The 21,691-nt window shown below is 48.8% G+C and overlaps 1 protein-coding gene across 1 annotated transcript; it reads right to left on the bottom strand.

Annotated features, from left to right (window-relative positions):
- Nucleotides 1–15,074: 15,074 nt before the first annotated feature.
- LOC135899192 (heart- and neural crest derivatives-expressed protein 2-like) lies at nt 15,075–21,619 on the bottom strand. Its single transcript, XM_065428452.1, has 2 exons — nt 21,272–21,619; nt 15,075–16,531 (listed from the first exon to the last, which is right to left on the bottom strand). The coding sequence occupies exons 1-2, from the start codon at nt 21,617–21,619 to the stop codon at nt 15,938–15,940; spliced, it is 942 nt and encodes a 313-aa protein (XP_065284524.1). The 3' UTR covers nt 15,075–15,937.
- Between the last annotated feature and the right edge of the window lie 72 nt (nt 21,620–21,691).

Raw genomic sequence — 21,691 nt, 5'->3', positions numbered from 1 at the left:
CACATGCGGTACTCACTCTTATCTCCCCCGCAGAGGCGTCTGCGTCAGCAGGCGTTTGGTGTGTTGCGACACCACGTACCCGAGCACACGAGGGTTGGACCCTCCCGCGTGTAGCCGTGCGCGGCTTAGCCGTGTCTGCGGAAAGGGGGATCCTGGGGGTAGAGCTGATGCTAGGTGTTTGGACCTTTAAGGCCCCTCGGCGGAGGGGCCTTTGGCCTCTGCTTCACATAGACGGCACCCCCGGACTGACCCACCCGGGGGAAATCGGTAGTTGCCTTTTCCTATCTTTCTCTCTCTTAAACTTTCGTCTTTCTCTCTCACTTTCCACCTTTCCTGTCTTCTTCTCAGTTCGTTTACTTCCAATTCTCCAGGCAGCGAGGGTTAACCTGGTGTAGTTCATCCAACCTTGGATCTATTATATTGGGTTATAGTAGCTATGTGCAGCTGGCGTCTGCGTTTCCTTCGGGTCTCGCAGCGTCCCCTTGTTGGGCTCGGTGGTGGGTGGCTGGCATAACTGCCGAAATGTAATAAGTTATTAATGGCTTTAAGCACCTTTCCCCGACTTCCTGATCGCCCTCTTTCGAAAGGAGGGCGCACCGAAGAAACTTTTCAATTCTCTGTCCAACGCAAGCAATCCTTCCCACACTACCACGTCATACATATTCAGTGCCCTGATATGACAGTAAGAACCCTTTCACCATTCACCGTTGCGAAAGTTCTCACCGATGTTCTTGGTCCTGGATACAAGATTACTAAAATGGCTAGCGGCGACCTACTGCTTGAAGTACGTGACCAGCTCCAACGTGAAAAAATTTCAAATATTCTGGCTTTTGGTGATGTCGAAGTCACAGTGACGCCACATTGATCTATGAACATATCCAGAGGTGTGGTATCAGACACCGATCTTTTGAACCTGAGTGAAGAAGAACTACTCGAAGGATGGAAGGAACAAGAAGTTGTCAAACTACAAAGAATAACGATCAAGCGCGACAACAAAGAAATTCCTACAAAACATCTCGTTCTCACGTTTGCTACAAGTGTTCTGCCAGAATCTCTCAATACAGGATACACAAAAACACGAGTAAGACCATACATTCCAAATCCACGTAGATGTTTCAAATGTCAAAGATTTGGCCATGGCTCACAAAGCTGCCGAGGCCGTCTCACTAGCGCAAAATGTGGTCAAGAGCATGCTTCCGATAACTGCACTGGCGCACTCCACTGTGTGAACTGCGACGGTGATCACGCCACATATGCCCGATCGTGTCCGACGTGGAAAAAAGAAAAGGATATTATTACACTGAAAGTTAAAGAGAATATATCGTTTCAAGAAGCGCGGAAACGTGTTTCATTCATTCATACCGCAGGCTATGTTGGTGCGGCGCGTAAGGGGGCAACGCTGCAGCAGACTCCGGCATCAGCCCGGCCCACAAAGAGTGTGGCCGAGGTTGTGCCACCAGCCCCCTCGGCGATAGCAGCCAACGCTGCCTCGCCGTCACAGAAAGTGGGCCCATCGACCTCAGGATTGGTAGGCACGAAGGTCACATCTGCTCAGGTGAAGCCTTCACGACAAACGCGCCGCTCACAAGAGCGGACGTCCAGTGCCTCTCAAGAGGCAATGGACACTACTTCAAGCCAGATGGCGCAGCAAGCGCCCAAGGACCGCAGCCAGTCTCAGGACGGCGGCAAGAAAGACAAACTCCGCATTACAGGGCCTGGGAAGGCCCTGTAATCTAAATCAAGTTTCCTCTCTTAACACACAGCACACACACACACTATTAGCTATGGAGACACAAATATTACAATGGAACGTCAGAGGTCTCCTACATAACCTCGATGATGTCAAGGAACTCTTGCGTAAATATACCCCGCAGGGGCGTCTGCGTCAGCGGGCGTTTGGTGTGTTGCGACACCACGGACCCAAGCACACGAGGGTTGGACCCTCCCGCGTGTAGCCGTGCGCGGCTTAGCCGTGTCTGGGGAAAAGGGGATCCTGGGGGTTGAGCCGATGCTGGGCGTTTGGACCTTTAAGGCCCCCCGGCGGAAGCAACACACCTCTTCGGCCTCGGCTTCACATAGACGGCACCTCCAGACTGACCCACCTGGAGGAAACCGGCAGTCGCCTTTTCCTGTCTCTCTCTACCCGCATCTTCGTCTTTCTCTTCCCCTTTTGATCTTTCCTGTCTTCTCATCTTTTCCATTCACTTCGACTTTTCCTGGCGGCAAGGGTTAACCTGGTGTGGCTGTCCTACCTTGGGTATACCATATTGGGTTATAGTAACGGCATACTGCTGGCGCTGTGCAGACTTGTTTACATGTTCTGCCACGTCCCCTTGTTGGGCTCCGTGGTGGGTGGCAGACGCCGTTGCCGAACAACTTACTTTTTCCCATGGGATCATCGAACCCGTTTTCACCTGATCGTGCCTCGAAAAGGGCACGCACCGACGCAACCTCGCTATTCATTCCTCAAAACAAAGAAACTTTCCCGAAATTCCACGTACTTCACTGTGAACAGTTATCTACTAAAGCTAGAGTAATCTCACCATTTCTTGTCGCCAAGTGCCTAAAAGAGACCATTGGAGCCGGTTACAAAGTAACAAAGATGGCAAGTGGGGATTTGCTCCTCGAACTAAAGGACAAGGAACAACACAACAGACTTGCACACCTCGTAGCCTTTGGCAACATCCCTGTTTCTGTCAGCGCACATCGAACTATGAACACAGTCAAAGGCGTAGTTTCAGATGAAGACCTAGTGACACTGAATGAAGAAGAACTCCTGGATGGATGGAAGGACCAAGGCGTAATCCATGTGCAGCGCATCAAAATCAGACGGAATGACAACGAAATCCCAACAAAGCATTTAATACTAACTTTCAGCTCAACTACTCTACCTGAGACTCTTGAAACTGGCTATGTAAAACTACATGTTCGACCCTACATTCCTAACCCACGACGTTGCTTCAAATGTCAGAGATTTGGTCACGCATCTCAGAGCTGCCGAGGACAGCTTATGTGCGCAAAGTGCGGCGCAACCGGTCACTCTGCTGACGACTGCAATAATGAGGTACATTGTGCGAACTGCGACGGCAGTCACCCTGCGTACTCCAGAGCTTGTCCAGCCTGGAAGAAAGAGAAAGAAATAATTACAGTAAAATATAAGGAGAACATAACATTCCGTGAAGCAAGACAAAGGGTCTCTGCGTTATTTTCCCTGAAAACATCTTTCGCTGAAGTGGTGCAACGGGGGGCGGCACCACAACGGCCTCTGGCGGCAGCCCGGACCACGCCTAGCGTGCCGAGGCTAACGCCACCCGCCCCTACGGTGGGAGCAGCTAACGCTGCCCTGCCATCTCTCAAAGTGTCCACACCAGTGGCCTCTTCAAGCTTCGGCAGCAGCCAGGGCACCGCAGAGGCCACAGGGGTCCTGTCGACCTCCGGCCCCGTGGGGACGAAGACTCCGTCGCCTGAGACGAAGTCTACGCGACGCACACATCGCTCTCTGGAGCGGGTGTCCCGTGCCTCGCAGGAGGCTATGGACACCAGTCCAAGCCAAACGGCGCAAGTAGCGCCGAAGGAGCGGCGAGGTTCTCTTGACCGCTCCAAAAAGGACAAAACACCAATTACAGGGCCTAACAAAGGCCCTGTAAAGTAATGTCATTCTCCTCTCTCTTGAGACACACAGCACAACTTTTTTTTTCAACATGGATGGCATCATACAATGGAATATCAGAGGATTATTAAGAAACCTACAAGACATCCAAGAAATTCTCTGTAAGTTTAAACCTAAAGTGCTGTGTGTACAAGAAACCCACCTATCTTCCAAACACACTAACTTCCTCCGACAATACATGACTTTCCGGAAAGACCGCGAGGATGCTGTCGCATCATCTGGCGGTGTAGCTATCATTGCTGATAGAAGTGTAGCGTGTCAGCATTTGAGGCTCCAAACGGCCCTTGAGGCCGTGGCCGTTCGAGCCGTACTTTTAAATAAACTCATTACCATCTGCTCTTTGTACATACCACCACATTATCAGCTTCACAGGCGCGACTTAGAATCATTAATAGATGAGCTCCCGGAGCCCTATATGATTCTCGGTGATTTTAATGCACACAGCAGTTTGTGGGGCGATTCGCGCTGTGATGCGCGAGGTCGCGTCATCGAACAGGTGCTTTTTTCCTCCGGAACATGTCTCTTGAACACGAAGGAGCCCACATATTTTAACCTAGCCAACAAGTCATACTCTTCCATAGATCTTAGCAGCATTTTATCGCCGACGCTTTTACCATATTTTAAATGGAATGTGCTTAATAACCCATATGGGAGTGACCACTTCCCAATAATCCTAACTTACACCGAAACAAGATCAACTTCCCCCGCAGGTCCCTCGGTGGAAGATTGACACAGCCGATTGGGAACGGTACAGATCTCTTACACACATGACTTGGACTAAGATGTCTGGTATAACTATAGATGATGCTGTTGCATATTTTACAGCTTTTATACTGGATGCCGCCTGTAAATGTATTACTCAAGCGAGCGGCATGGGTTCCAAGCGGCGTGTTCCTTGGTGGAACGATGCATGTAGGCAAGCACGGAGGAAGCAGAACAAAGCGTGGGCGCTGCTTCGCGATTCGCCAACAGCAGAAAACTTGGAAAACTTTAAGCATGTCAAATCCCAGGCAAGGAGAACGCGCCGGCAAGCAAGGCGAGAGAGCTGGGCAAAATTTATATCAAGCATCAACTCGTATACAGATGAGAGGAAAGTCTGGAATAGAGTGAAGAAAGTTAATGGGCAGCAAACGTATTCCTTACCTCTAGTAAATAGCCATGAAGAAAGCCTTGAAGACCAAGCCAACTCTCTCGGTGCACACTTTGAATACATATCGAGCTCTTCACACTACTCCGAAACCTTCCTAAAGTACAAAACACAAATAGAACAGCAAAAATTAAAAAGAAAGTCTGCTAAAAGTGCGGCGTACAACGATCCATTCTGTATAGCAGAACTGCAGGCAGCACTAAACTGTTGTAATACATCCGCCCCAGGTTCAGACCGCGTAATATATGAAATGCTAAAACAACTACCACCTCAAACACAGAAAACCCTCCTCTACCTATACAACGTTATATGGTCTTCCGGCGAGATCCCCTCCGTTTGGAAGGAGGCTATTGTAATTCCAATTCTGAAACACGGGAAGGATCCTTCCTCTGTATCAAGTTACCGACCTATAGCGCTAACAAGTTGCCTCTGCAAAGTATTCGAAAAAATGATTAACTGTCGCCTACTACATATCCTCGAATCAAATAAATTCCTCGACCCATACCAGTGCGGGTTACGCGAGGGTCGATCCACAAGTGACCATCTCATACGTATCGAGGCACGTATTCGTGAAGCTTTTGTCCATAAGCAGTTTTTTTATCAGTATTCTTAGATATGGAGAAAGCTTATGATACTGCGTGGCGGTTTGGGATATTGAGAGACCTCTCACAGTTAGGTATACATGGCAATATGTTTAGTGTTATTGAAAGCTATCTGTCTAATCGCACATTCCGTGTTCGAGTGGGCAATGTCTTGTCACGGAAATTTACACAGGAAACAGGAGTGCCGCAGGGCGGTGTGCTCAGCTGCACGCTCTTTATAGTAAAAATGAATTCTCTTCGTCTACACATACCACGTAACATCTATTCAACGTATGTTGACGATGTGCAGATAGGATTCCAATCAAGTTCTCTTGCAATCTGTGAGCGACAGCTCCAGCTTGGCCTTAACAAGGTCTCCAAATGGGCTGACGAGAACGGGTTCAGACTGAACCCGCAAAAAAGCACATGTCTCGTTTTCTCGAGAAAAAGGGGCCTGCACGCTAATCCTGAAATTCTGTTGAATGGTGAGCGTCTGCCTGTAAGCAAGGAACATAAATTTATAGGCATAATTTTAGACGCGAAATTAACCTTTGTGCCGCACATAAAGTATCTTAAAATCAAATGTATGAAAACAATGAATATCTTAAAGGTGCTCTCACGCACAACCTGGGGCAGTGATAGAAAATGTCTCATGAATTTGTATAAAAGCCTCATACGCACACGACTAGACTATGGAGCCATAGTCTACCAGTCTGCTACTCCAACTGCTCTAAAGATGCTGGACCCTGTCCACCACTTAGGAATTCGCCTGTCCACAGGTGCCTTTAGAACAAGCGCAGTGGAAAGTCTGTACGTTGAATCGGATGAATGGTCACTTCAACTGCAGAGAACATACTCGTCTTTCATGTATTTTCTTAAAGTAAACGGAAACAGTCAGCACCCCGCGTATTACACTATAAATGATTTGTCCAGTTGTCAACTTTTTCGCAACCGGCCCACAGTGGCAAAGCCTTTCTCACTGCGTGTCAGAGACATAGCTGAAGAAACAAGTTTTCCCCTGCTCGAATACCATCCTATGTCCCCTGCTATACGGCCCCCACCGTGGCAGTGGCAACCAATAGAGTGTGATATATCCTTCATAGCTGTCACAAAACGCGCTCCTCTCGCGCATATACGAATGTACTTCCTGGAATTACAACACAAATACTCATGTCCTGAATTCTTTACAGACGCATCAAAGTGTAATTCTGGCGTATCTTACGCAGCAGTCGGTCCATCCTTTTCGGATACCGGTGTTCTGCACACGAGCACAAGTATCTTCACAGCAGAGGCCTACGCCATATTGGCTGCCGTTAAACACATTAAAGAATTGAATATCCCAAAGGCAGTTATATACACAGACTCTTTGAGCGTTGTAAACGCATTGAAAACTGTGAAGAAATATCAAAATCCTATAATTGTATCTCTCTATTCAGCATTATGCACCACCTATGCGTCCAGGCAGCATATCGTAGTATGCTGGGTGCCGGGGCACCGCGAGATTGCAGGAAACGTGTTGGCTGACCAGCTAGCCACATCCGTGCACGCGAACGCTGCAGACATTTCCACGACTGTCCCTGTAATGGACCTTAAGCCCTCCATAAGGAAAATGCTCAGGGCTTTCTGGCAGCGGTTATGGGATAAAGAAAGAGAAAATAAACTGCATGTTATCAAGCCATATCTTGGCAACTGGCCGCCGGTATCAAAGAACCGCCACACGGAAGTAATACTTTGCAGACTTAGAATAGTACACACATACAGTACACACGCATACCTCTTGTCAGGTGGTGATCCACCCATATGTGATAAGTGTGGTGAGCCACTTACCGTGCTTCACATCCTGATACAATGCAGAGAATTAGATGCAAATAGGAAAAAGCATTTTCCATTACCTCACCGACAACAAATTCCACTTCATCCCCAAATGATTATAGGTATGGAACCTCTCTTTAAACATGAATCACTGTTTCAATTTTTAAAAGCTGTACATAGTTTTCATACTATAGCCCCAGGAAATCCGTAGCACAGCCTCTTAACAGAGGTTTCTGCTTCGGTAGCTGCATTGAAAGAAAGCACCTGCCTCCCAGCCTTTGGGCTCAAAGGCTTTAAGGAGAAATATGTGCTATTCCCATATTCATGCATTTTAGCCCCATTATGACCTGTCACTCGTCCTATACCCAGAGACCACTCCACGTATCACTGTCATAATTTTATACCTATATATCGTTTTATGCTTCTACGATAGCGACTAATTTTAGGCCACTTTACAGCCATGTTACACCTCATCATCGTAACTCACCAATCAGTGCTTAACACATCATTATCAGTCATGGCGCTCTTTGGCCACACCTGGCCCTTGCGCCACTAAACAACATACATCCATCCTGCGTAAATATAGTCCAAAGGTGCTGTGTGTACAAGAGACCCATTTGAAACTTACACAGACAGGATTTCTACCCCAATTTAACATTTTTCGCAAGGACCGTGACGATGCTTTTGCTTCGTCCGGTGGTGTCGCGATTATAGTTGATAAGCGTGTAGCATGCCAGGCCTTGAAACTCCGAACGTCTCTTGAGGCAGTTGCGGTTCGAGCCTTACTGTTAGGTAAACTTATTACAATCTCTTCTGTGTATATACCACCCCATTATCGACTCCAAAGAACAGAATTTCTTAGTCTAATCGATGAGCTGCCTGAGCCCTACGTACTCGTTGGGGATTTCAACGCGCACCATACTCTGGGGCGACTCTCGATGCGATGTCAAAGGCCGCTTAATAGAAAATTTCCTTGTTTCTTCAAGTGCATGCATATTAAATCAAAAGGAGCCGACATTCTATAGCACAACACATGGCACGTACTCTGCGATAGATTTAGCTATCTGCTCGCCTACACTTGTACCTTGCCTAGAATGGGAGGTAGTCGAAAACCCATATGGGAGTGATCATTTTCCCATCTGCCTCAAAGCTTTAGAACGAAATGAATTCCTGCCACACCCCCCTCAATGAAAAGTTGCATCCGCAGATTGGAAAAAATTTGAGGAAATCACCCAGATGCAGCGAAACACTTTTAAAGATTTTAGTGTGAACATTGCTATTGCTTATTTTACCGCTTTTATAATTGACGCTGCAATAGAGTGCATTCCACAAACGAAGGGGATTGCAAAAAAGAGGCGCGTGCCGTGGTGGAATGAGCAATGAAAGAATGCGCGTAAGGAGCAAAACAAAGCCTGGCGTTTACTACGTCAATCTCCAACGGCAGAAAACCTCATCAACTTTAAGCACGTGAAATCCAAAGGCAGACGAACGCGTCGTATCGCTAAAAGAGAAAGCTGAGAAAAATACGTCGCAAGCATAAATTCCTATACACAAGAAGCAAAAGTCTGGAACAGGCTAAGAAAATTAACTACTCGACAAACCTACAACATGCCTTTGTTTGATGATGAAGGCCACAGCCTTCAAGACCAGGCGAACGCTCTGGGAGGACACTTCGAGCGAGTTTCTAGCTCTGCGAACTACTCGCAGTCATTCCAGCAACATAAACAGATAGCTGAAAGTAAGGCACTGAACCGTAAAGCTAGCGGAAGTGAACCGTACAATCATCCATTTAGCATTGCTGAGTTCAAAGCTTCCTTGAACGGCTGCACGAAATCGGCGCCAGGAGCCGACAGAGTCATGTACATAATGATAAAACATCTTCACCCTGACACGCAGATGGCTCTGTTGTCTATTTTCAACACTATCTGGGAAACAGGAGACATTCCATTGGCATGGAAAGAGGCGATAGTAGTCCCTGTTTTGAAACAAGGTAAAGATCCGGCCTCTGTGGCAAGCTACCGGCCCATAGCACTCACAAGTTGTCTATGTAAGCTCTTTGAGAAAATGATAAATCGCAGGCTCTTGCACTTCCTTGAATCAAACAAGCTCCTTGACCCATGTCAGTGTGGTTTTAGGGAAGGCCGATCGATGACAGACCACCTCGTTCGCATTGAAGCATATATTCGGGACGCTTTCATACACAAACAGTTCTTTCTTTCTGTATTCTTAGACATGCAAAAGGCTTACGACACCACGTGGCGGTATCGAATTCTACGTGACTTATCAGAGTTGGGAATCCGCGGAAAAATGCTTAATGTAATCGAAAGCTATGTATCTAATCGCACATTCTGTGTCAGAATTGGTAATGTCCTCTCGAGACCATTTCTACAGAAAACTGGGGTACCGCAGGGTGGCGTGCTTAGCTGCACACTTTTTATCATAAAAATGAATTCCTTGCGCTCATCAATACCGCGTAGTATATTTTTTTCAGTATATGTTGATGACGTTCAGATTGGATTTAAGTCATGTAATCTCGCTATCTGCGAGCGACAAGTACAGCTTTGTTTAAACAAGGTGTCTAAGTGGGCTGATGAAAATGGCTTTACGTTCAATGTCAGCAAGAGTACCTGTCTTCTTTTCACTCAAAAAAGAGGTCTCATAGCAAATCCAGAAGTCGAACTTCAGGGACAGCACATACTTGTGAGCACAGAACACAAATTTTTAGGCGTTATTTTAGACACGAAATTAACCTTTATTTCACACCTGAAGTACCTCAGAAACAAATGCCTCAAAACCATGAACATTCATAAAATTTTGTCACACACAACGTGGGGTAGTGATAAGAAATGCATCCTGAACCTTTACAAGAGCCTCATTCGAACACGCTTAGATTATGGGGCAATAGTTTATCATTCGGCTAGCCCTAGTGCATTGAAGATGCTGGATCCTGTCCATCACCAGGGTATCCGCCTGGCGACCGGTGCCTTCAGGACAAGTCCTGTGGAGAGTCTTTACGTTGAAGCTAATGAGTGGTCGCTCCATCTTCAGAGGTCGTACTCAAGTTTTATGTATTTTCTGAAGGTAAATGCAAACCGTGAGCATCCCTCTTACCCAAGTGTAAACAACATGACATCTGCAATTTTATTTAATAATCGACCGGCAGTTAGAGAACCCTTCTCACTGCGTGTACGGAAACTCAGTCAAGAAATGGATGTTCCACTTTTTGAAAATCCTCTTATGGCTCCTGTTATGCTATGTCCGCCGTGGCAATGGCAGCTCATTGAGTGTGATACTTCGTTCGTTGAAATAACGAAGAACGCTCCCCAGGTACACATTGAAATGCACTTTCTTGAACTTCAGTCGAAGTACTCTTGCCAGGAATTTTACACAGATGCCTCAAAGTCTCATGCCGGCGTTTCGTATGCAGCCATACGAAACGCCGGCATGAGCCGGCATTCCATCATTTTCAGACTCCAACGTCCTGCACCCAGAAACAAGCATAATCACTGCTGAGGCATATGCTGTACTGACAGCTGTTAAACATATCAAGAAAATGAAATTGCAAAAGGCTATTATATTCAGACTCCCTTAGTGTCGTAAAATCTCTAATGTCACTCCAGAAACGCAACAGTCCTGTACTCAATGAGTTATATTCGCTCCTGTGCACAGCATATACATCTAATCAGCACGTCATAATATGTTGGGTACCTGGACACAGAGACATTAAAGGCAACATGCTTGCAGATGAAATTGCCACATCCATTGCAACGAAAGCTGGCAGCTGTTCCGTAGGTATCCCTGCCTCAGCCATTTCTGCGCAAAAAACTTCGAAGGCATTGGCAACACAAGTGGGACACAGAAACCTCGAGTAAACTCCATTTGATCGAGCCACAATTACGAAATTCCCCACCGATAACAAAAATACGGCGAATCGAGGTCATTTTCTGCCGCCTTCGGATAAGTCATATGTATGGCACGCACTCTTATCTTTTGACCGGTAGCGAACCTCCCATATGCTGTAGATGTGGCGAGACACTAACCGTCCTCCATGTCTTGCTGGAGTGTAGAGAAATGGAAACTGAAAGGAAAAAACACTTCCCTCTAGCCTACCGACAAAACATTCCTTTTCATCCTGCAATGTTGCTTGGTGCTGACCCATTTTTTCACAGAAAGTCGGTTTTTAACTTTCTGGAAGATGTTAATTCATTGCAAGTTATAGGCCGAAGAGATTCGTAGCACAGCATCTTACCAGACGCTGCTGCTGCGATAGTAGCAATTTGTAGAGCACGTGCCCACAGGCCCTTGCACTTAAGGGCCTCTTGAGGCAGTAGTGCTATTGGCATTTACATATTTTATTCCATCCCTCCATGAGAACATATCTTTAAATTCATAGTACACCTAAACAGTCACTGTGACAATTTTAATAGATATATATTAATTTTACTATTGTTTTTAAGGCCCCTATACAGCCAGGTTCCATTATTATAGCCAACCACGACGCCATTGATCATTACTTGCATCACTGACTCCATTAAAACATTGCTTGGCGCTCTTTGGCCATGAGTGGCCCTTGCGCCATAAAACCCCACATATCATCATCATCACTCTTATCTCTTGAGTGGGGCAATCCCCCAACTTGTGTAAAGTGCGGCAATATTCTCACAGTCATCCATGTTCTTATTCAGTGCCCTGCCATAGAAACAGAGAGGAAAAAATATTTGCATGCTGCATATCGCGAGAATATACCCCTTCACCCTGCATTTTTTCTTAGCGATGAACCGTGTTTTAATCTGCAAACAGTTAGATTTTTTAGCCGAAACTGACACCCTGAAAATCATTTCGCCGGGCAACATTTAGCACACGACTAACAGCCCTGCATTCAAGGGCTCTCTTGAAACTCTGGTTTCATTGTTATACTTTGTTGCATCATGTTTTAACGAAAGCCCATTGTCATAGCGCACATCAGTCAGCGTCATTATTTTATCACGTATATATTCTACGCCACTTACAGCGGAAGTTGTTAGGCGCTTTTACAGCCATATCACATCTATCATCATGAGTTAATCGTGCACGTCATCCACAATACATCGTCAACATTGCCACTTGTCATGGCGCTCTTTGGCCAAGCCTGGCCCTTGCGCCATAAAACATCACACATCATCATCACATGGTCTAGCAAGTTTACTTTGTTGCCTTCCAATGCCTCCTGCAGGGACGTGGTCTGCCATACTCCTGCGTCGCCTAGAGCACCGGGCACACCGACGTCATTGTCGGTAAATTTATAATTTGCATCCACAACAGCCAGAAGGATTATGCTAAACGAATTTTTGTAGTTAAAGTAAAGGGACCTAGAGTTGGCTGGTTTGGTTATGCAGACATGCTTCCCATCTGTTGCTCCCGCATAGTCGGGAAATTGCTAATTTTTGTCAAACCCCGAATAACGTACCGCCAATCTTCACATGTTTTTGGTGAGTTCATATAGTTTTTGCTTTGCTCATGATAGATAGCCAAACATGTTTCGGGAATGAAATCTTTGGCGGTGGAGTGCCCGACCCTGAACTGGCGACTGAGGGAATGGTGGCTCTCACCTGTAAATAAAAAAAAAAGGCGGGACGGGGACCCATTTAGATTGACGGTAGAACATACTGGCGCATGCAGCCAAATTAGACTAAACGTGGTCAGTTTATGCAAGCACGGCAGCTGGGCAGTCGTTTTGCTTTTTCTGTACTGCCCATGTCGGCAAAATAGTGGCGTTTTAGCTCCTACAAACCCAACTTCACTGCATGTTGCTGGGAAAGTACAGAACGCCGAGGCTCAGCCCTCCTAGCAAGAAAATAGCTAGCTGCACATTGCACTGTGGCAACACAGATAGCATGTACGTTCGGCTGCTGGTCTTGAAGTCACATGTTGCACCTGGTGCTACATTTTAGTGCAATAGGCTGTAATAAAGGTACACGAGGCGCAGCCATGGCAGTGAGAAGTGATGCAGGGCTGCAAGAGCCCAAACCAAGACGAATAATACTTACCAGATGCAAGCTAACGCAGCATTGCTCGCAGCTTCGTCGCCGGCTGTATCGGCTGGCGCATGGCAGTCGTCTTCCGTGCTATGCTAGGCCCCAGGCGATCGAGAACTTCCTGAGAACTGCTCCCGGCTGACGCGCAGGAGCCGTCTGTACTCAGCAGTGTCGGACACTACCAGTTCTTTGAACAGTTGGTCCTGCAATCCCAGCTCCTTTCTGCACATCCGATCCTTCATCCAACACGACCTTTTCGGGGCAGGGTAGTAATCTTCGTCCACGCAAAGAGCCAACGCCATCGCGGCCAAACGACGTTTCTGCTCCGACTCTAATGAGCGATACAGCACGGGCGCGAGGGGTTGGCATGGGTTCGCGAGTTTGTTGAGTCGCGAGCACTGGCCGAGAGCGTAGCTGGTTGGTCTGTTCTGCCGTCTATGGCGGTCCGCCGTGTGGATGTGCTCTGCGCCGGACGGACGGCGGCGAGCCGTGGCGTCGCATCACGTGACCGACAGCCCGCAGACTTGGTGCGTCGTGTGGATCGGCCTTTCGAGAAGTCCCGTGTAGATTCCGTGTGCGGAAACGGGAGTAGTATATTGTCTTCTTCAATCATTACTCACAGACCGATTGAAACTGATCCCATAAAGCATCGAAACAACGCCCAAAAGCAGGTCGTACCGATAAGCGGAGTTAGACACGTAACCAGGGGGGGGGGGCGGCTGGGGGGCCCGGGCCCTCCCGAAACTAAGCGATATACCCTCCCCCCTTACCCACGCCACCACTTCTCACGCACATTGATAAAGCGCCGCCCAATCAGTCTTGAGACTTGGCAGCTGGTCGGTGCTCAACATGTTGCTGCCCTTTTGACTCTTATGGAAGGCGGCAGTTATCGGCATCTCCTGGGGTGTCAAGGCCAGTTTTCACATCGACTAGGTGCCCGCGCGATTAACTCGATATGCGTTCAGTTGTCACCATCTATTCCAACAGTCACGCGGATTACTGTTGCTTCATTAATTAATAATGGAGTTTTACGTGCCAAAAACCACTTTCTGATAATGAGGCACGCTTTAGTGGAGGACTCCGGAAATTTTGACCACCTGGGGTTATTTAACGTGCACCTAAATCTAAGTACACGGGTGTTTTGCATTTCGCATACTGTTGCTTCATTTAAATCAACATTTTCTGCACATGCTTTTCTGCACATGCATACCTGCAATAACATCTGTTTTCACCTGCAACTTTATGTCAGTCCATGTAGGCCCGGAGCAAACCGACCATCATAAACAGAAAAGTTCGGGTTGCATAACGCGTATACCTTTTAAGTTTTTGGAAAACGGGATATGACTACGTTCGGTTTCGTGGCCACTCTCTAGATTCAACTAATTTCCATTCGTGTCGTTAAGGCGAGGAATGAGCATATGTTTGACGTTTATTCGCGTAGTTGGGTCGATCAGAGGACTCGATAAATTGTGCAGCAGAGCCTTAGACATCATAGTGTGTCGATCATTTCTGCTGCTTCAGCCTTGCCAATACGCAAGCGAGAATTCAAACTGAGAGATCTTATAACACTTGGTGTTTGACTAATGCACGAAACACTGTGGCGAAATAGAACAGCCACTGTCAAGCAAAACCGTATACGCGCATATACGGGACACGGCCGTCGTTGCACATTAAGAGTTCAGTCCTACCGACGGAAGTGTAGTGTGTATAGTTGCATTGGTCCGTGACTCTAGGATGCATCCCTTGTCGCTGCCGAAAGTTTCTGTGCAGTATTTGGTCGATTCGAGAGTCAGTTCATGCGTGAGTCTATATAGGTGAGTGGCACAGTGACCCACGGAGAAGTGTAACACCTCTTTTTTCGCGTGCAGTTCCTCGCCGGGATTGACTTCACGCAACTGCGTGTTTCTCTTCCTTGTAGTGACGGCTCCGCTTGCGACCGCGCAGCACTGTCTCGTACGGGTTCGCACCACTTTTGTCCTTCCTGCATATTTCACCTGTATTGTGACGCCCGCGGCAGTACGCGGTATTCCGCTCGGATGATTTCTGGGGTTCCGACACATTCTTTCTCTGAAGACGTACGGCGTCAGTCTCTGTTCATGTTACCACACACCGGTTGAAGGTATGACTCCTAGGAATCATTATGCAAAAATTGTTCTAAAAGAAGAAATAAGACTATAAGAACGCACATTATCTGGCTTAGGGATCTGCTATCACGAAGTCGCGCAGCGGCGCAAGGCAGGGCGCTCGTGCACAGTTTTAAACATTACGACCACGTTACCCTCGTGCTCCTTATAGTTTCTAGCTGCGAATGTGTTTACGCTTGCACACGTGACGTTTTGTCAAACTTCGCGATTGACTGGGTGGCTCGGAATTGTGCGCGTGCTGCTAAGAGGCTAGCGCCGTCCGCCTGCGACCAAATTTGAATGTGTTCCTTTTTTTAACGCAGGACGGTGGCGTCCAACACCGTGCTTCCGAGACAATATCACTGCTTTCCTTTCAACTACAGATAGTGCGGGGACTACGCGCTCCTGCCGCTACCGTGCGCGACGAACAGAGCAGCGTGACAGACGCTGGGCGAAGTCCTCTGCCGCAATGCGTGGCACAAATTATATGAAGTGATGATAATGATAAACAATACTAGCAATCTTTCCGTTCATATGTCACATTTTGTCCCGTCCGGCACTGCACTGTTCGAAGCATCGGGTGCAGACGTTCAGTGTCGACCCACCACGGTGACACTGTTTCTGCATGATGCTTGTTGGGTCACTCGAATGTTTGCGTATGCCAGAACAGAAGAAACACAGCCGTGCTGCGAGTTCCAGTTGTGTGCAATCGGCCGACGCGTGGGCGACGAGTCTCGGGCGTCGTGCTTGAGTTCCAGCGCCCAGACCTGTTGTGGCCTGCCCGTCCGGCCTTTGCCACTCTTCTCGGCCTGTACCACGTTCGCCGGCTCTTTTCGGCGCACGTCGTCAGGCGAGTTGAGCCGCGTGAGTTGCTGCTGGTGGAACGTGATTGCTGCGTGGGCCTCCTTCAGGTCGGCCTTGAAGCACGCCTGGTGCGCGGCGGCCGGCGGTCCCTGCAGCAGGTCCATGAGGTAGGCTATGCAACAGATGGCCAGCCGCAGCGTCTTGATCTTCGACAGCTTGGTGTCGGCCGGTGCGTTGGGAATACACTCACGCAGCTCGGCGAATGCGTTGTTTACGCTCTGGGTGCAGCGTCGCTCCTTAGGGTCGGCGGTCACCCGCCGCTTGACCCGGCGCCCCGCCAGTGGCGGCGGGACGCTCGGCGGGTGGGACGAGGCCCAGGGCTAATCCGTCGAGTCCGGCCTCGCGAGGTCGCTGGCCGAGTACGAGCACGACGCCACTGAGTTCGCCAGCCGTCAGGCAGCCCAGTTTCTCGGCACCGGGCGGTCTACCGGCGTAGTATGCCCCGTCCAGGGACCCCTGGCCGGATGAACGGCGGCCGCTGTCGCGAGAAAGCCGCCCGCCAGAGGCGAATAGCTCCAAGCGAGGCACTGTAGCGGTTTCCTTCTTCGCTTGCAAGTGCCAGACGACCCTAAACACCTTGCTGTCAACGAGACAGAGCGATTCCTGCGGTGTGTATAAGTTACGGTAAGGCAGGACGTAACGCCTATTGTTGGCTGGTTGCGCTATCGGCGGCCTGGAACGACCGGAAACACATTGGAAGAGAACCATGTTCTCTCTCGGAGAGTACGACACATTCTTTGGTTGCCTAGGTTAAGCCAAATGTCTCGGTTGATGTCCTCACCAAATGTACAAAACAGTTTAAGTGGCGTCGAGAAACTAAAAAAAACTTAGAGCGTAGAAACTGATACGCAGAAACTGCAAGTTCTGTCAACCCTGCAGAATGCCCACTTCTGTGGATACCTGTTGCGGGACGTAGTGGATGGCAGCATATGGCTATTTCCTATTTGGCTCTGTAGATGTATGCTGGCCTGAAGGCGTCCACGTGATCGCTCGTTCAGCAGTCGGTACTTCGCACTAGCTGCAGTTCGTCAGCCAGCTCGCAATACTGGAAACAGCCCTTAGCAAGCCACAGTGGAGGAAGAACGTCTTCTCTGTAGAACCATGCTCGGAGCTCCCTCCACGAATAAACTTGCGGCGTGTCGTTTTTTGTGATCAGAATAAACAACAGCTTTTTCAGGACGCGGACTTCTGACTTGACGAAGCACAATAAATGAAACCTTACAATTGTATTGTAAATAAATTTCCGTCAAACCATTTTCCTGATTGTACTTTTAGATTGATGTTGATCGCACAAAACTGGGCATCAAAAACATTTCTCAGGAACACGAGTTCTACGGAACGTGGAACACCGCCTGTTCTTTCGGCCGTCCTTAAACCGATGGCTTGTCACGAGGGGCTACCTTCTGAACGCCCAGATGCGGAATGTGCGAATGCACACGCATGCCGATATCTTTTTAGCGGCCGCGCGATTATCGCACGATGATCACGTGCTGGCTCGCGGAGGGTAGCGGAGAAAGGGCACGTGAAAAGGCGCGAGGAGCCGCTCCCGCTGCTCCTCGCGACGTGGCAGCCGAGGGCAGGACACAGTTTCACAATTGCCAGCAAGTACAGCGAGGCGTGGTGTTTCCCCGAGGCACTTCTGCAGGCGTCCGACGTTTGTGCGCAGGCGCGAGTGAGAGTGCGTGAGAGAGGGAAAATGTTGGAGGGCTGTTGCTGTTTCTATAGTTGACCTTGCCTAGGCACTACGGAGAAGTTTCTTTGCTTGTGTTGTATGCGTTTGGCTTCTATGCCTACAAGCATTGCGGAGTGCGGTCGAGTTTGTTTACGCTCCGATGCTGGCTGCCGGCACGGTGAAGCAGTGGGCACGGGTTCGTCATTTGGTGATCGCTGTGTCTGAAGGTACGTCGTACAGACTTCCTCGTAGTTCTGAGTCAGTCTTCCTGGATAAAATCTTTCTCGTCCCTTACTGCGCTGTACCTTCAAAAAATATCACTAATTTTCCCGGTGGAAAAGTAGGGGCCGTAGTAGAGGCCGGGCCTGTCCTTCTAGTGCAGTATCTTCGCTCTTGGCAGACTTTTCCTATGCTGCTGTCCACAACTTTTCAGAAGCATCTTTGAGTGAAATTAACGCATAGTACCTTGGCAACCGCGGTTGAACGCTATTACCTGATGTCACGCCGTGAGGATTATTGGCTTCGCCTCTCGCCCACTTTAGGTTAGGTTTAGGCTAGCTTAGTTTAGTTTAGTGTAAAATACCTTAGGGTGGCGTGGGGTATTCTCACAGTGGTTACGCTGAGCGGACTTGCGTCTAGGCGACGTTTGCTTTGGTTAACATTTGGTTAGGTTACGTTAGGTTGGCGTAAAAGGCGTTACGACGTATTCTCATAGCGTTTGCAGGGCCATCGAGCGTCACCGGCGGCCTTTCGGCCACTCGAGTTTAACCGTGGTTGCTAAGGCCTTCTACATTCTCAATATATGCGGCCCTGTCTCTACTACCGTCCCTACTTCCCGCACGTAAACATCTGCAGTGTTATTTTCAAGGTACAGTCAGCAGCAAAAGTTTGCGGCGCGAAACTGCATTGCAGCGCCACCTGCCGCAACCGCGCCCAGTGTCGAGGCTCATGGCACTTCCGCGCCAGGCATTCTTTGCGCATGTCTGTCCTTTTTTCGCTGTCAGGCACGTCGCATCGCTTGGTTCCCCGGGATGTGCTTTTAACTCACGTTATAGCCGCTGAATCGCTGTAGGACCATCGCGGCGCGTCTACATCGGCTGCTGCGATGGTGGACGGAGATCCTCGAGTATCTTTTGCGCGGCGGGCTACGTTCTCTGAATAAATATCTTCCATGCCTTGTTGCCGAACAAAGCAGCATCAGTTTTCAACTGATAACGCTAGCATCGATGCGCTGCCATTGTGACCCACAATTCCTGTCCGTCCTTCAGGGCTTCTGAAACCACAGTTTGTGTTGTAGCGTGTACTCCGACGATGCCGCCTCGCGTTCCGGAACACGAAAGAAGGTATATTGCACGCCTCTTCATGAAAGGCGTATGGTATGGTATGGTAAAACTTTATTAATGAAAGGCGTGCCCCAAAAGAAATACGTCGCCTGACAGGAAGGTCTAAATCAGCTGTGGCGCGAGTGGTAAAAGCCTTCCGAGATGATAGAGGAAGGATTGCTGACGCCCACCGCAGTGGAAGACCGAGGATCTCTGGCGAAGAAGACAAACTGATTATTGGCGCTGTTGTCGCTGATTCTTTCTTGAGCGCCAAAGAAATCAAGAGCTCGGCCTTCATATGTCATGCGACAAAATTAGAAGGCACCTTAAAGCGGGATTGAGAAATTGTGTCGCAGCTCAAAAGCCATTCTTAACAGAGAACCAACGAGGTCAGCGGCTGGAATTCGCTAGGGCGTACGAGCACTGGGGTGTTGATGAATGGAGCCAAGTCATCTTTACTGACGAATCCACGTTCTGCACCAGGTGGGAGCAACAGCAGAGTGTTTGGTGGCCTCTGAACTACAGGTATGGCTGATGTTCACGTCTTTAACACAGTGTTTAAACATTAAATACGAATCTGTAATGCAAAACGAAGTGGAACCTGCATTTCTGCCTTTGGCGAGCAGCTTACTGTCTAAGTCAATACTAAGCTGTCTCAGAGTACTGTCTAAGCTCACTGTCTCAGTAAATATGCCCGCTGTATAAGTTTCATCAGCCATCATAGAGAAATTTAGCCGCCGCAGGGGCGTCTGCGTCAGCAGGCGTTTGGTGTGTTGCGACAACACGTACCCGAGCACACGAGGGTTGGACCCTCCCGCGTGTTGCCGTGCGCGGCTTACCCGTGTCTGGGGAAAAGGGGATCCTGGGGGTTGAGCCGAAGCTGGGTGTTTGGACCTTTAAGGCCCCCCGGCGGAGGCAACACACCTCTTTGGCCTCTGCTTCGCATAGACGGCACCTCCAGACCGACCTACCTGGAGGAAATCGGCAGTCGCCTTTTCCTGTCTCTCTCTTCTTACAACCTTCGTCTTTCTCTTACTTTCCACCTTTCCTGTCTTCTTCTCTCTTATATTTACTTCCTTCTGCTTGGCGGCAAGGGTTAACCTGGTGTATGTATCGAACCTTGGATATTTTATATTGGGTTATAGTGGCTACGTACAGCTGGCGTCTGCGTTTCCTTCCTGACTCGTGGCGTCCCCTTGTTGGGCTCGGTGGTGGGCGGCTGGCGTAGCTGCCGAAATGAAATTATTCTGCATGGCTAAGACGTCATCCCCCCCCCCCTTTCCGATCGTCCTCTTTCAAAAAGAGGACGCACCGAAGAAACTTTTCAGCTATTCAGCCAGCGCAAAAAAACTTTCCCCCGCTTTCATGTGATACAGTCAAGATCCCGAAAAGACAGGTAGAACTATCTCCCCTTTCATCGTAGCTACATGCCTTACCGGCACACTAGGTGCTGGCTACAAAGTGACGAAAATGAGCAGTGGCGACCTTCTTCTTGAGGTCCGCGACACTCAACAGCATGGCAAGCTCTCTAATCTCCTAGCATTCTGTAATGTGGCAATCACCGTTACTCCCCACCGATCATTGAACACGTGCAAAGGAGTCATCTCTGATGAAGATCTATTGAGCCTAAGCGAGGAGGGCTGGAAAGAACACAATGTTATCCAAGTGCAAAGAATAAAGATCAAGCGAGACAACCAAGATATTCCTACTAAGCATATCATCCTTACCTTTGCATCGAGCGTGCTACCAGAAACCCTAGAAACGGGATATACCAAACTTAGAGTCAGACCTTCCATCCCAAACCCCCGAAGATGCTTCAAGTGTCAGAGATATGGCCATGGTTCGCAAAGCTGCCGTGGCCGACTAACCTGTGCAAAGTGTGGTGAACACGAACACGAATCAAACAACTGTAATGGCACACTCCGCTGTCGAAACTGTGGTGGTGGACACCCAGCATACTCTAGAGCTTGCCCTACATGGAAAAAAGAAAAAGACATAATCACAATGAAAATCAAAGAAAACATCTCATTTCAAGAAGCGCGGAAACGTGTTTCCTTTTTTCATACCTCATTGTATGCTGGTGCGGCGCGCAAGGGGGCAACGTCGCAGCAGACTCCGGCTCCGGCCCAGCCCACAACTAGTGTGGCTGCGGCCTTGCCACCAGCCCCCCTGGCGTCAGCAGCCAGCGCTGCTGCGCCGTCCCCGAAGGAGGGCCCATCGACCTCTGGGTTGGTGACCTCCAAGGCCCTGCTTTTCGAGGCAAGGCCTACGCTGAAAACTCCCCGCTCGTGTGAGCGGACGTCCAGCGGCTCCCAAGAGTCGATGGACACAACCCCGAGCCAGAAGGCGCATCTAGCGCCTCGGGAGCGGCGCGAGTCTCGCGACCGCTCCAAGAAAGACAAAACCCGTACCATAATCACGGGGCCTGAAAAGGCTCCGTAAGTCACATCTCTAACTTGGCTCTTCTTGACACACAGCATAAAAGC

This window comes from Dermacentor albipictus, chromosome 5, assembly GCF_038994185.2.
Source record: "Dermacentor albipictus isolate Rhodes 1998 colony chromosome 5, USDA_Dalb.pri_finalv2, whole genome shotgun sequence".
In the NCBI taxonomy this organism is placed as follows: domain Eukaryota; kingdom Metazoa; phylum Arthropoda; class Arachnida; order Ixodida; family Ixodidae; genus Dermacentor; species Dermacentor albipictus.
Note: the sequence above shows the minus strand (reverse complement) of the source record. Positions and strands in the feature narration are given on the sequence as shown.